Here is a 14,887-nt window from a genome sequence, read left to right as displayed (position 1 = left end):
GACCAGGCTGGCCTCAGAAATCCGCCTGCCTCTGCCTCCCAAGTGCTGGGATTAAAGGCGTGCACCACGACTGCCCAGCTTTTTTGTTTGTTTGTTTTTGTTTTTGTTTTTGTTTTTGTTTGTTTGTTTTTAAAGAAAAGGTTTTACTTTGTATTCCTGGTTATCCTGGAACTCACTCAGTAGAAGACCAGGCTGGCCTTGAATTTACAGAGTTCCACCTGCTTTTGCCCCCAAAGTACTGGGATTTAAAGGCAAGTGCCACCACCTCTCTGCCTTCAGCTTTGGCATTTAAAGAAACTCCGTGGTCTTGGGCAGGTGACGGGGTGGGGTTGGGGATCATGTTCTTGCATCTGTACAGTAAGATGCCAGTGGTCCTGGCTAGAGATGCTGTCAGAAGAGACAGTCAGCCACATAATCCACTTGGAGCACTTCCTGATGTGGACACGTGCTGAGTGAGGTCTGTGGCAGGGAAGCCCTGTGGCTATAGAGCTGACTTTGCAGTTGGGTGACAATCCACTGGAGCTGAGATTGCTGAGAACGTAATGGGTGCTGCCAAGGGCTGGTGGGGAAGCCAGCCGGACCCTAGCAGGAGGCTAAGCAGCTGCAGCATGACTGGAGTGCAGGTGGGGAAGCCAGCTGGACCCTAGCAGGAGGCTGAGCAGCTGCAGCATGACTGGAGTGCAGGTGGGGAAGGCAGCTGGACCCTAGCAGGAGGCTGAGCAGCTGCAGCATGACTGGAGTGCAGGTGGGGAAGCCAGCTGGACCCTAGCAGGAGGCTGCGCAGCTGCAGCATGACTGGAGTGCAGGTGGGGAAGCCAGCCGGACCCTAGCAGGAGGCTGAGCAGCTGCAGCATGACTGGAGTGCAGGTTTCTGTCCATGCTTCTAGTCTTCTAGTTTCTTTCGTGTGTGTGTGTGTGTGTGTGTGTGTGTGTGTTGATATAGGTTTTTATTGTGTGACCCAGGCTTGCCTGGTACTCAATATATAGTCCCAAAGCTGGCCTTGACCTTGGAATCCTCTTACCTCAGCCTTCCTAGTGCTAGATTATGTGGACATGTAGCTACCATCCTTGTCTCCAGTGACCAGTCTTTTTTTTTTTTTTTCTTTTGATTTCTGGAGACAAGGTTTCTCTGTGTAGCCCTTGCTGTCCTGGAACTCACTCTGTAGACCAGGCTGGCCTCAAGCTCAGAAATCCACCTGCCTCTGCCTCCCAAGTGCTGGGATTAAAGGCGTGCGCCACCACTGCCCAGCTAACCAGTCTTTGCCCATGTGTTCTACTCTGGGGGTAAGCTGGGGATTGGGTCTGACAGCCATCTCTGGTCCTTCTGTCCCTGAGTTAGAGAGACACAAAGGGACTCAGATATGGTCTCAGACTATAGGTGTCTATGCTGTGGGAACTTGGACAAGGGGCATGGTAGTCAGGCTGACGTGACACAGAGCCAGTGGGGTACAGGGGGTACTTCAGAGGAGCTGGGCAGGTGGTTCCCACATGACCTCTGTGTAGAATGTCCAGTGGGGTCAGGTGCTGGAAGCAGAGGCTTTGTCAATGGAGGCAGGGAGATACAGCAGGCAGGGCCTCAGCGCCCCAGAATGGTCCGCTTACCATTTCTTTCATTTAATTTTTTCTTTCTGAGCATCTCTTTATTGGGCACTGTAGGCATCGAGGACACAGTGAGACCAGGTACGGAAGTCCCTGGCGCCCAGGTGTTTTTACATGATAGTGTGTGAAGTAATAACTCATAGTATCAAGGTGTCATGTCATCTCAGCTGGCACAGAGCCTAGTGGGCCCGCAGGGACACCCTGATGGAGGTGTTACCCCAAGTGATGCCAGTGGGGAGCCATGGAGCCCTCAATGGCATGCTGTCAGCCAAGCAGCTGCCACAGGGAAGGGGCTCGTAGAAGCTGTAGGTTAGGAGACAGAGATGGGGTAGAAGGAGGCTCTGGGCTCCTCTGAGTCTATAGGATGCCTTGGCCTGGGGGGGTGCCTCCTCTGTGTGGAGCAAGCACATTTTGCATACACCTGCCCCTCCCATTGCCTGTGTGGCCTCCCAGACAGTGGGTGTTGGCCTGCTTCAGAGATGAAGTGACAGATACCTGTGCTGGGTACTGTGAGGAGCACAGCAGCATAGGCAGCCCATGTCCTCACAAGGCTGCCTGGTGCTGGGAGTCATCTGGCTGGCTGGGTAAGTTAGGGAGTCACTGCCCTGAGGGCCTGTGCAGGCTGTGGAGCATCCAGGCTTCAAGTGTCTTCCCTGAGGCCTGGAGGTTGTTAGTCAAGGTGTGGCTGGGACTTGAAGGACCATGAACTGCTGAGTCACCAGGCAGGGTGTGGCTGGCTTAGGTTCTCCCTACTTGGGCCCTAATTTTCCCTTCAGAAAAGTGGGGATGACTTTAACAAGGCAGTGATCCTTCCTGGTCTGACGAAGGAAAGGCAGGGCTACTCTTGCTTCTACAAACCCAAAATGCTTGACCCCATTGAGAGACAGATCTAAACTACTAAGTCCTTGAGAGTATAAGAGGGGTAGTTGGGGGCCCTAGGTTTGGACACAGGCCCCTGAGTCTACACATTTCAAGCCAACCAGTGGACAGTGCTGGACATATTACTAGCCTCTAATTTTATTAGACAACTATTGAAGTAGGACCTGTGTTTGCTGTAGTGTGAGTGTGTTTAAGGGCAAAGGGAGGAAGTCCCTAGTACCAGAGCCGGCAGGAAACAGGCTTGTTCCCTCTGTCTGCAGAGAGCTAGCAGAGGCCTCTGTTTTCGGTGAGCTGTTTCTGGTGGGAGGAAAGTCAAATCAGAGGCTTCAGATGGGGTAGGAAGCTTCTCAGCTGAAGCCCGCAGGAACAGAAAGCCCGAGTGCCCATGTGCCCATGGTGGTCAGCCTCTGGGGGCACAGAGGCCATGAGGGTTAGTGAAGTGATGGGAGAGACTGCCAAGGGGAGGCCAGGAAAGAACAGGGTTTTGGCATGGAGCTCTGGCTAGCCTGAAATTTGCTTTGTATGCTAGATTGGTCTTAAGTTTCTGGTGATCCTCCTGCCTCTGCCTCCTAAAGGTTGGAATTACAGTCTGGCTCTACATCATTTTATATGTGCAGCAGGGGGACAGAAGAGGGCTTTTCTGAGACAGTGTCTCATGTGGCCCTCCTAGAACTTGGTACATAGCCCAGGTTGGACTTGAACTTCTGACTTGACTGCCTTTGTCTTCAAGCATGTTGTGCTACCATGCCCAGGTTACAACTTTGTAATGAAAAATAGACAAGAGCAGAAGGAATGCCCTATTAACCCCAGGCCCTTTGATTTCAGTTGTCCGTGGTAACTGATGTCATCTCCTTGTGCTGTGATGTCATCTCTGTATGACGTATTGAACTGCAATTATCCCAGTTGTCTTATTACTTACTTCACAGACAGAAGCAATGTCCCCTTTAAAAAAGTTTTTGGACAGGATAGCACACTATATCTTAGGCTGGACTTGAACTTGTGACAATCCTCCTGCCTCATCCTCCTACATGTTAGGATTACAGGCATATGTCAGCACTCTGCCAATGAAGTTTTCAGGCTCTCTTCCTGGGTCACAGTGGTTCCTTCACCAGGAGGCAGTGGCCATTAACCTCTCTCTGAAGCTTGGTGGCAGCCTTTCTTGTCTAGTTCGGGTGATGGCGTTAAAAGACGATTCAGGCTGGCACAAAGCCAGGCAACTGGAGCGGGAGTCTACTGTTGACTCCAGGTGGGCCTTTACTCCAGGCTAGCCCATACTGTGGTGTATATTTCCATGGAGGCCACTTGGGCTGGAACTTCAGTGCTGTGAGAGTCTAGATCTTCTTTGCCCTCAGCACACCCACCCAGGAATGCAAGGCAGGTTCATCCAGGGGCTCTCAGAGACTCCAGTGGGAACCTGCTCCCTCCATCAACTCGATGCCCCCTGGAGAAGCCCCTCCCTCTTCTGCATCTTCCGCCCCCTTGTTGTGTGAGATGGAACAAGGCAGTGCTCAGGTCCAAGTGTGCAGGAAGCAGACACAGCTCCCCTTTTTCAGGAAGGCAGAGCCTGTTGGGTAGCTGTCCCCAGCACTACCAAGACAGAGCTGTAGGCAGCCTGAGCCAGGCCCGCCCTCCTCTCTGCCCGGCGCTTCCTCCTGAGAGTCCTGCCCTTGTTCCCGCCTACTTACCACTCTCGCCCGCCCGCCCACCCGCCCGCCCGCCCGGCAGCTGTGGTGGTCTCCCCCGAGTCAGGTGGCTTTGTCCTCCTGGCACTCGTGCTTACTGCCCAGTGCTCACCTTGGCCTGGCCTCTGGAGGGCAGTGCTGCTGGGACACCACTGGTGTATGGAGAGGTGTGGTTACCTCCAGATGTCCACAGCAGGGGGCTTAGCTGTTAAGTGGGACCAGACCTCCCAACCATGCTGCCCATGACCTTCCGCCCTGCCACCTAACTGCACTGTTCCTGCAGCTGGCCACTGCCCTCAGCTCTCTTCTCCCTGGGCAGACATGCCACCCTCCCCATGTCTCTGCTCTTCCTGGCTAATTCAGTGTGTGCCTTATACTTCAAGTGCCATTTCCTAGAATGGAACTCTAGATTAAAGTCCCTGCCTATGGTCTCCCCTCCTGGCCCTAGACTGCCTTGTAATTGCATGTTTATATACGTTTGTGTGAGAGGCAGCAGGCAGGGTTGGGAGTTAAGAGCTTGGGCTCAGAACAGAGCCAGGCAGCTTGAATAGAATTCCGGAATGGTCCAGCTTGGTGATTCATCCTCTGGGCCTCAGTTTCCTCCTCCACAAAAAGGAGGCTCAGCATCGCCTCATAAAGCCGTGGACATGATCAAAGGGCTCAGAGGGCCGGGTGCATGCATCCGGGGCAGCCAAAAAGGAGTGATTCAGGGGTAGGGTGGCACTGCGGTGGGTGGAGCTCATTGTTGGAGCCTCTTGTCCTTCCCTTTCCTGTGATCTGTTCAGGTCAGAGGTGGACTATGCTCTGGTAGGTAGAGCATTTCCTCATTTGTAATGGCAGTAATGAAGGGACCCTTAGGATTAGATAGGGTAAGACAGGAAAAGCCCCCAGGGATGGGCCCAGCCTGGGAGGAGAGTGCTAACGGTGGGCAGCTTGTCTCCCTGCCCTATCTGTGGCAGGCCCTTCTTCATCCTTGGATGCCTGGTACTCTGTAAATACCTGGTGAGAGACTGTCTGATGTCTCTGTTCTACCTTCCCGTGGCCGAGCACTCTGAGTAGTCGGTTGGCTTCCATGTTGGTTCAGTAATCTATGCTGTGGTAGAGGAACAGGGAAGGGACCGGCTGGGCTGGACGAGGGTGCCTCATGCAGGGCTTTGCTGGGGCAAGTTGGTGTGTTTGGGGCACAGGAGGTGGGGCTAGTCATTCTGTGAGGGTGTGAGGGGAAGGCAGAGAGAGTGTGGAAAGGTCGGGTGGTGGTTGGGAGAGTTGATGAAGGAGGAGATTGACTTAGGGACCCAGTGGAGAGGCGAGGGCCTGGGTAGGGTCAAGTGGGGAGAGAGGTGGGTTTCGAAATCACAGTTCCTGATTCTGTGGCCTTCGTGAGCTGTGAGCCCCTGAGCCCGGCACTGTACCAGTTGCTCCATTTAATCCTTGTGACTACCATGCAGCAGGGCCCTCTTGTTTGTTTGTGTTTTTCAGATGGGGAAACAGGCTCAGAGAGGTGAGGTCACATGCCCAAGGCCCCACAGCTAGAGCATGGCAGAGCTGAGACTCACTTTCAGGTGTGTGGGACCCCACCAGCTGCCTCTGGCTCTGCCTCTGCCCAGCCCTGTGTGGCCTTGGGCAGCTTCTGATCCCTGGACTCCCATGGTCCCCACACTCAGCTGGGAAGATGTAGTCAGAGGCTTCTGGGAGGCAAGGATGGGGGCCCAGAGGGCTTATCTGGCCTTTAGGGTGAGGGTAGCTGGGTCCACAAGCAGCCCTGGAAGCTGAGGCTGACCCCTCCTGACTGAGTTCTCTGGGCCTTCAGTGCACAGGATGGGGTTCCCCTCAAGGTAGAAAGAGGAAGGCTTTGTGGGAGGAGGAGGAGGAAGTGAGTGTGGTAAGAAGTCATCTGGGGTTCTGGGGACCTGCCTTCTACTCTTCGCTCTCTGTTGAACGGAAAGGTGACGGTGCCCTGCGGTAGACCCTTCTTCCCAGGGCTTCGATTTCCTTTTGGGTTGAAAGTGGCCCTTGACTTCAGGGCTGGGGCATGCCCAGGGTCAGTCACAGTTGTCAGCCACTGCAGTTTCAGGAACACCCACTGAGTTGCAGCGTTTTCACTGGCTTAGTGCTTTCTATCCCCTCGTCTTCATTATATTCTCATTAACAGCCCTTCAGGCAAGGACTGAGCCTGGTCTAGGCGGGGAAGGTGTTTACAAAGGCCCTGATTTGCCCAGGAGTACTGCTGTCTGGGTCCAGGAGGCCCTGCCAGGCTGTGTGATCTTGGACTTCAGATCTGTAACTGGAGTGTATAGGGGCCTGCCTCACAAGCTTGTGTGTGGCTTGAGCTCTGACTCACACTTGGAGACTGGGATGTTTGGCAATTTATTCATGCTATAGAAGTATTGGCTGCTGTGGTCCCTAAGCATAGCTGAACCTGGCACAACCATGCCCCAGTGGAGAGGTGACAAGCCCAAACACATGCTTACAGCGACTCTTAGAGGACCATCTTTGTCCCCTTCACAGAGCTGCTACCTCCTTTGGGCAGGTGCAGGTCAATGCTAAATGACAGGAACTTACCTTAAAGTGTTTAAGGGAGAGTGGGAACTAATAGTGGTGTCTGCCTGTCCAATGGTGGTGTCTGCCGGTCCTGATGGTTCTTCCTGATACATGATGAACTCAGAGATCTCTTTCCTTCTGCAGTTAGCTCCGTGTGGGCTTCGTTCTCCTCCCTGGGTGACCCAGTAGCCCTTAGCAGCCTTGGGCTACCCCTGTCATCTTAGAATACTATACCCTCAGCAGAGCTGGTTCTCCTGGGTTTTGCTGAGGCTCCTTGCTCCCTGAAGTTTGTAGGCGGATGGGCTGTGTTTGATCTGAGATTCTCTCTGTGTGAGAGGCTGGCTGCTGAAAACCAGGCCTCTTGGCTTATGCATTCATTGGTTCATTCACAGACACAAATACTGAGCTCTGTATGCCCAGGGTGTGTGCCTGAGCAATACCCACAGTCCTTCAGGGTATTGCTACCTGGGGAACTCGGGTTGCTGCTGCTGGAGTAGGTTAGAAGATGACAAGTACCTTGGGGAAAACCAAGCTAAGTCTGAGGAGCTGGAGATGCTGCCGGAGAGTGAGGGTGGTGGTGGATCTAGAGTGGGTCTGATCTGGCTGGGCCTCACTGGGAATTGGGCAGGACTTCCTCGATGCGGCTGTGGGTAGGGGGTGGGGCAGGGGGAAGGGAAGTGGGGTTCCTGCTAACGAGCCCTTCCTTCTCCTGCAGACATCCGGCTCCGGGTTCGGGCAGAGTACTGCGAGCACGGGCCAGCCTTGGAGCAGGGTGTGGCATCCCGAAGACCTCAGGCATTGGCCCGGCAGCTGGATGTGTTTGGACAAGCCACTGCTGTGCTGCGGTCAAGGGACCTGGGCTCTGTGGTGTGTGACATCAAGTTCTCAGAGCTCTCCTATCTGGACGCCTTCTGGGGTGACTACCTGAGTGGTGCCCTGCTGCAGGCCCTTCGGGGCGTGTTCCTGACTGAGGCCTTGCGGGAGGCTGTGGGCCGAGAGGCTGTCCGCTTGCTGGTCAGTGTGGATGAGGCTGACTATGAGGCTGGCCGGCGCCGCCTGTTGCTGATGGAGGAGGAAGGAGGACCGCGTGGGACCGAGGCCTCCTGATCCTGGATCTGGCAAGACTGACCCCACCTCCAAGTCTCCGGGCCACCAGAAAGATGCCCATCTTGCCCCCAGATGGCTGTCACCCAGCAGCCTGAGGACTGCATCAGGCCTCAGTTTCTGACACCCTCCCCTAAGACGTGGGCTCTGAGGCATAAACCACTTCCAGTTGCCTCCATCCCAAAGTCCCCACTCCCAGGTGGATTCCCTCAGCCTTGGGGGCCCAGATTCACAGAGCCCCGAAGCAGGGAGGAATGACCCCTGCACATCCTGTCTCTCACCCTGGGCTGATGCTGTCTGCCCCACACATTTTAGCCTAAGGGCTACTCTCTCAGGATCTCAGATTTACTGTCCCCACATGGGTTTCAGCACAGCAGTGGGCTCTGGAGCCGGGGTGCTCATGGGGCTTGCTCACCTTGCCCATTCATCTAACCAAACTGGGCTCTGCCTGCGGCACACACAGATATCCAACTCTCATCACCTTTCCCTGCTCTCTGGATGGAGACAGACTTGCCCTTGGGCCTTTTAACCCAGACTGTCACGTGTGGGCTTTGTGGCCACATCAGGTCAAGGGTAGCTGTTGCATACAGAGCTAGGACCAGAGCCAGCCACTTTCTCATGAAGGGAAGGTGAGGACTTGGGCTGCTGGGAAGATGTTTCACAAACTGCGCCAATAAAACTGCCCTGGAAAGGGCATAGGTGGGCGTCAAGGCTCTCCAGTATTTTTTGTTGGTGGGCAAGGGGAAAGGGCTGGAGAAGAGCAAGATGCTATCTCATTTGCCAGTTGCATCTGACACAGGCATCTCCATTCCTTGGGCCTCGTTTTTCTTAACCATCAAAGGAAATAAGGCCCCCGGCATTGACTCCCAGCCAGTTCCCATGTGCTCTGTAAGATTCTGTATGTTCATGGAGGGGAAATCTTTCTAAGTTTTATGTGTGCGGGTGTTCTGCTTGCATGTGTGCCTGTGCACCACATGTGTTCTGTCATTCAAGGAGGCCAAAGAAGGGCAAGTTAGATGCCTTGGAACTAGAGTTAGAGCCAATCAAGTCACTGTGAGGGTGCTAGGTCCTCTGGAAGTGCAGCCAGTGATCCTAACCACGGAGCCAATTTCAGTTGTTTGTATGAGCATGTGCATTGAGTGTAGTGCCCATGGATGCCTGCATTGTGAGATCCCCCTGGAACTCAAGTTCCCAGAAGTTGCGAACTGCCTGACATGGCAGCTTAGAACTGAACTCTGGTCCTCTGGAAAGGACTCCAGGATATTTAGCCCTCTCAGCAAGAGGTACTGATTGTTTCCAAAACTGTTGAAGCCCTGGGAATGGGGAACTGGAGAGGAGAGGCAGCCAGGGCTTCTCTGCCTGCAATTCCTTCCCCCAGGGGCTCCCAGCCCTCCCTCTCTTACTTGGGTTTCAGGGTCCAAAGCTTGGACTTGCTACTGTGTGGCCAGCCCAAGGGCAGCATGTGAGGCCTCTCCTGCCTTCTCCCCTTGGAAGGCAAAGGCTCAAGAGTGTTTGTCACACAAAATCAAGTCTTCCATCCTTAGGGGCTAAGGAGCAAGGACTGGAGAGATGGGGGTGGGTGGGTAGAGATTCCAAGGGCTGATCTCTCCCAGGGCAAGATGTGTTCCCGCCCATGCCTAAGTGCTCTTCCTGGACCCCTAGTGGTTGGTGGACAGGGAAGAAATGGCAGACATAGGGGCTGAGTTCTGCAGGAGTGGAGGTGGGTCCCATCGTCCCCTGTGTCCTCAGAACCTGCTCTTACTGTCTCAGAGCAAAGTTGTAAAACTATGCAGCACTGTATGTGCTCAATGAAGGGAGTGCCCCGGGAGGATGAGCAGTTGCAGGCAGGCTGGACCAGCGAGGGAGGCTTGCTTTTGTTTGTTTCTTGAGAACTGGGTCTCACTATGTAACCCTGAAACACACAGCGTGGACCAGGCTGACCTCAGAGGTCCCACTGCCTCTGCCTCCAGAGCTCTGGGATTAGTTTGTTTGTTCCCCACCCCCACCACCGAGACAGGGTTTTTCTGTGTAGCCCTGGCTGTCTGTAGACTAGGCTGGCCTTGAACTGGGAAATCCACCTGCCCCTGCCTCCCAAGTGCTGGGATTCAAGGCCCACACACTTAGGCCTTTTTACCACAGGTTGGCTCTGAGGCTCTTCCCTGCATGAGTTCCTTCCATGCCTCTCCCTGACAGTTTTTCCCAACATATTCTGGAGGCCTCTCCTGCCTGTTAACTCTGTCCTATTCGCACTTCACCCTATCAGCTCTCCCCACCAGATGTACCAGGAGGAAGTTAACGTAGGTAGGAGGGAAGGGACCTGTGCAGGTGGAGTGTTCCCAGAAGTCTAGTGGCACAAGCCTGAGGTGCTGCCCTGGCGCACCTAAAACCTTCCATGTGCATGCTCCGTGGATCCCCTCTGGGCTTGTCAGAGAGTTTTGGGTACCAAAGAAGTCTAGTAGACCCCCAGAAGTGGCTTACACCAGGACCATAAAGGTAACTCAAGAGCTTCAAAAGTCCAGAATCAGGATTTTGGGGAGGCAGAATGCAGAGAGGATCTTACCACTGAGATAGAACCCTGGTGGGGCTTGAGGATAGTGGCCCATCACTCCACAGAGGAACCGGGAAGGAGTTCTCCAGAATGATCCTAGTGTGTGTTAGGAGGAGGGAGATGGCAGAACGGTCCTTACCAAGGACTTAAGATATTTCTGAATTAGATGTAAAGAGACTGGACAGAGGAGACATTAAGTGGGGAAACTTAATTTGGTCTGTAGTCTTCCTGCCACCACCTTCTGAATGGGGAGTTGAGAACTATCAGAGACATGTGAGTGGGCCCTTGGCATGATAATAACATAAGGTGGCCCTAGTGCTCTTGGAGCTTGGCAGTAACTGTTCCCTGAAACCTCCGTGTAACTGGGCTGAACTGAAGACCCCGAGGGGATTCCAGGCTGGGCTCGAGAAGTGGAGATGAACCCCTGTTTTGTTGATACCCAAGACTGGCACCCCGGGACTCACAGGCCAGAGTGACCAGACAGCTATGACTGAACTGTTGGAATTCGCTGGAGAAGCCCAAAGGATAGTGAATGGAGAGTGCTATTCACTAGCACTGCCAGGTCCAGCACAGTATATCCCTCTTAACCCCAGAGCTTAGGGGAGAAATCAGGAGGATTAGGAATTCAAGGTCATCCTCAAACACAAGTTTGAGGCCACTGAAAAGTATGGAAGATACTACATGTAATGTAAATCTCCCTTGTAACTCCATGCCGGGGTGGGTGGTGGGGGGATGCAAGCCAAGCCATCTCTCCAGGAGGCCCCTACCAGCTGCTTTTCTGTTCTTTCTTACTATGTAGCCCTGGCTAACCTGGAACTCTGTAGACCAGGCTGGCCACAGACTCAGAGATCCACTTGCCTCTGCCTCCTGAGTGCTGGGATTAAGGGTGTGGGACACCACAGCTAGCTGGTACAATACATTTTTATTTTTCATACATCTTGTGTCATGTCTTATTTTGCTTACTGCTATGCTGTGGGTTTCTTCCATGTTGTGTTTATCTGAGATGGGTGTGTTTTTGTTGCTGTGTCTCATTCCAGTGTGTAGATACACTTCTGATTCATGTGCTGGGTGGATATTTTGAGTTCTTCCCATTTGAAGCTGCTATGAACATTCTCGAGCATATTTGTTTACTTGTTTTGTGCGTGAACACATTCTTCTTTCCACTGGGATCTCCCTTGAGGAGGAATTGCTGGTCATGGTTATGAATAGGGTCTGCTTTAGTAGACACCACCTGAGCACTGCATCCCATAATCCTGATTAGATTACCAAAGACACAGTGATATCTCTCTCTCTCTCTCTCTCTCTCTCTCTCTCTTTCTCTCTCTCTCTTTTGGTTTTTTCAAGACAGGGTTTCTCTGCATATCCCTGGCTGTCCTGGAACTCACTCTGTAGACTAGGCTGGCCTTGAACTCAGAAATCTGCCTGTCTCTGCCTCCCAAGTGCTGGGACTAAAGGCGTGCGCCACCACCGCCCAGCCAGCTAGTACTCAAACCAATGAGTCATCTCTCCAGCCCCTACAGTGAGCATTTTTTCTGCCTGCTGTATTGTTTTCTCTTTAGCCCTTTTCCCTAAGGTGGATATATAGATACCTTGTCACCAAGGGTGCCTGAGCATTCCCTGCTTCCTCCTCACCAGTCTTTGCTGTTTCAGACACATAGATATTTGCTCATCTGTTGGGTGTGAAGTAGTGTATCATTGTGATTTGCTTTTTTTCTTTCCAGCGATTACTTCTCTTCTAAGAAAATATTTTGTTTTATTTAAGGTAGATGTGTATGTGTCTCTGTGTGTGTGTGTGTGTCAGTGTGTCTGTCTCTGTGTCTGTGTTTACAAATGCTTGGAGGCCAGAAGAGGACATTGAATACCTAGATCTAGAGTCACAGGAGGTTGTGACCTACCCAAGTGGCTGCTTGAAACCTGCTCGTCTGCAAGAGCAGCGACAACAGAGAAGAGCCTCTTAGCTGCTGAGCCATCTTTTCAGCCTTCCCCATTTTTTAAAAGATTTATTTATTTTATGTATATGAGTACACTGTAGCTGTACAGATAGATGGCTGTGAGCCTTCATGTGGTTTTGGGGAATTGAATTTAGGACCTCTGCTCACTCTGGTCGGCCCCCCTTGCATCAGATCTCATTATGGGGTGGTTGTGAGCCATCATGTGGTTGCTGGTATTTGAACTCAGGACCTTCCATCTCGCCAGCCCCCTCTTCCCCTTCTTTTGAGATAGGGTTTTGCTGTGTAGTCTAGACTGGCCTGCTACTCATTGCCTGCCTGCCTTACTTTACCTCAGTGCTGGGATTACAGGCGTGCTGGCGTGCCCAGCTAATTTCTGCCTAGCCTTTTTGGGGGCAGTGGGTAGGGAGCAGCAGTCTGAGACCATCTCCAATGTAGTCCAGACTAGCCCTGAAGTCTCGATCCTTCTTCCGTTTCTTCTTTTTTGTTTTAAAGATTTATTTTATTTATAGCTGTACAGATGGCTGTGAGCTATCTATCATGTGTGTGGCTACTGGGAATTGAACTCAGGACCTCTGCCGCCCCCGCTCGCTCCAGCGTAATTCACTGTAGCTGTCTTCAGATGCGCCAGAAGAGGGTGTCAGATCTCATTATGGGTGGTTGTGAGCCACCATGTGGTTACTGGGATCTGAACTCAGGACCTTCGGAAGAGCAGTCAGTGCTCTTACCTGCTGAGGTATCTCGCCAGCCCCCCGTTTCTTCTTTTTTTTTAAGGATTACTTTTATTTATTTTTTGTATACGAGTACACTGTTGCTGTCTTCAAACACACCAGAAGAGGACATTGGATCCCATTACATATGGTTGTGAGGCACCATGTAGTTGCTGGGAATTGAACTCAGGTCCTCTGGAAGAGCAGTCAGTGCTCTTAACCACTGAGCCATCTCTCCAGTCCTCTTCTTCCATTTCTTGACTGTGTATGCCGACTAACATGTGTATGCCACTATTGCCTGGTTTAATTTCTGCTTATTCTTTTTTTTTTTTTTAAGTTTTATTGCATTATAATGAGAAAAGTTACATGATTTCAATTTATTTGAATTTGTTAACATTTAAAAACTTTTTGTTTTTGTTTTTGTTTTTTTTTTTGAGACAGGGTTTCTCTGTGTAGCCCTGGCTGTCCTGGAACTCACTCTGTAGACCAGGCTGGCCTTGAACTCAGAAATCCGCCTGCTTCTGCCTCCCAAGTGCTGGGATTAAAGGCGTACACAACCACCACCTGGCCTACTAATATTTTCTTAAATGAACATAAAAATATAAAGTGTTTTTGTTTGTTTGTTTGTTTTATATTTAGTAGAGCTTAAAATCTTGGCTCTTACTCTGGTAACTTGATACAAGAGTTACAAACGTCAAGCAAAGCATTCAGTCTTACTCTTTGTTGTTCTCTTACAAACCCCCTCCCAATTTAATTGTCTACATTTCTTTTGGGTATATAAATACTTTTAAAATATGTGAGCTGTTCTGAAAACCATAGTATAGTTATTTCTGCTTATTCTTTAATTGTTAAAATATTTCACGGGGAAGGAGGAAGAGAGAGAGAGAGAGAGCATGTTTGTGTGTATTTTGTATTTGGTCACTTGTACACAGTACACTTGAGTCCAGAGGACAACTTTGTGGACTATGTGGGTGCCTGACATCAAACTCAGAGTTAAGCACAGAGCCATCTCACCAACCCAGTTCCTACTTGTTCTTGAGTAAAGACTCTGTGAGGGAGTGAAGTGGGCAAGGCAGGCGTGCACCCCACACTCCGCTCCATCCCAGCCTGGGCATCCTGCTGCACACCTGACTGCCCTGTGATGATCTATTTTTTATTGTTACATTGTGTCACATTCTCTTTCCACCTCATCTGTTGACCAGCCTGTCTCACCCAAGCCGTCCACTCCTTGGACCACACCTTGGACTGAGTCATTTCCTGGAAGTGTACAACAAGCAAAGGGACATTGCCTGAGTCCTTACACCCCGTGCCAGGCACCGTGCAAGGCTTGGCATGCATTTAGCCTTCACACACCTTCCAGGCTGCTCTTAATCCTCTCATCGTTTAAGCTGTGTGAGACACACACAGCTGTAAGGCCATTTGTCTGGCTGACACAGTGAAGTGACAAGCAGGATTGTCCAAGTCCCAAATTTAAATTCTTAGGGGTATGAATGTAGCCTGGTGACAGCATGCTTGCTTAGTGTCCAAGGACCCAGAGTCACACAAATGTTCTCAGGTTTGGGGCTGGACTTTGGTCTTGACGTTGAAAGTACTTGCTGTTCTCCCAGAGGACACAAATTTGAACCCTATCACACACAAGGCAGTTTACAACTGTTACTGATTTCAAGGGTGGCCAGCCTCTGCAGGAGTCAGGTATACATGTGGTGCACATGCAGACAAAACACGCATGTACATACAGTCAAAAAACAAAAAACAAAAAATAAAACAAAAAAAAACTTTCAGAAAATTTAAAAGATTTAAAAAAATATTTGGTTTTCTTTTTCTCTTTTCTTTCTCTCTTCTTTCTTCCTTCCGTCTTTTCTTTTTTTTTTTTTT

The 14,887-nt window shown here is 51.3% G+C and overlaps 1 protein-coding gene across 4 annotated transcripts in view; it reads left to right on the top strand.

Moving 5' to 3' along the window:
• Window positions 1-8,510, top strand: part of Dedd2 (death effector domain containing 2) — an 18,342-nt gene extending 9,832 nt beyond the window's left edge. For 3 of the 4 annotated variants that reach the window (XM_031385741.1, XM_031385740.1, XM_031385739.1), the window contains one exon: window positions 7,417-8,510. In XM_031385741.1, the coding sequence (XP_031241601.1) occupies window positions 7,417-7,808 (392 nt within the window). In that variant the 3' untranslated portion in view covers window positions 7,809-8,510. Of the gene's footprint in view, window positions 1-5,639; window positions 5,723-7,416 lie in introns of all 4 variants that reach the window. The other variant, XR_004122940.1, reaches the window with a different exon arrangement.
• Window positions 8,511-14,887: the final 6,377 nt, after the last annotated feature.

Source organism: Mastomys coucha, unplaced genomic scaffold (genome assembly GCF_008632895.1).
Source record: "Mastomys coucha isolate ucsf_1 unplaced genomic scaffold, UCSF_Mcou_1 pScaffold21, whole genome shotgun sequence".
NCBI lineage: Eukaryota > Metazoa > Chordata > Mammalia > Rodentia > Muridae > Mastomys > Mastomys coucha.
The sequence above is the reverse complement of the archived record's forward strand: the minus strand, read 5'-3'. Positions and strand labels throughout refer to the sequence as shown.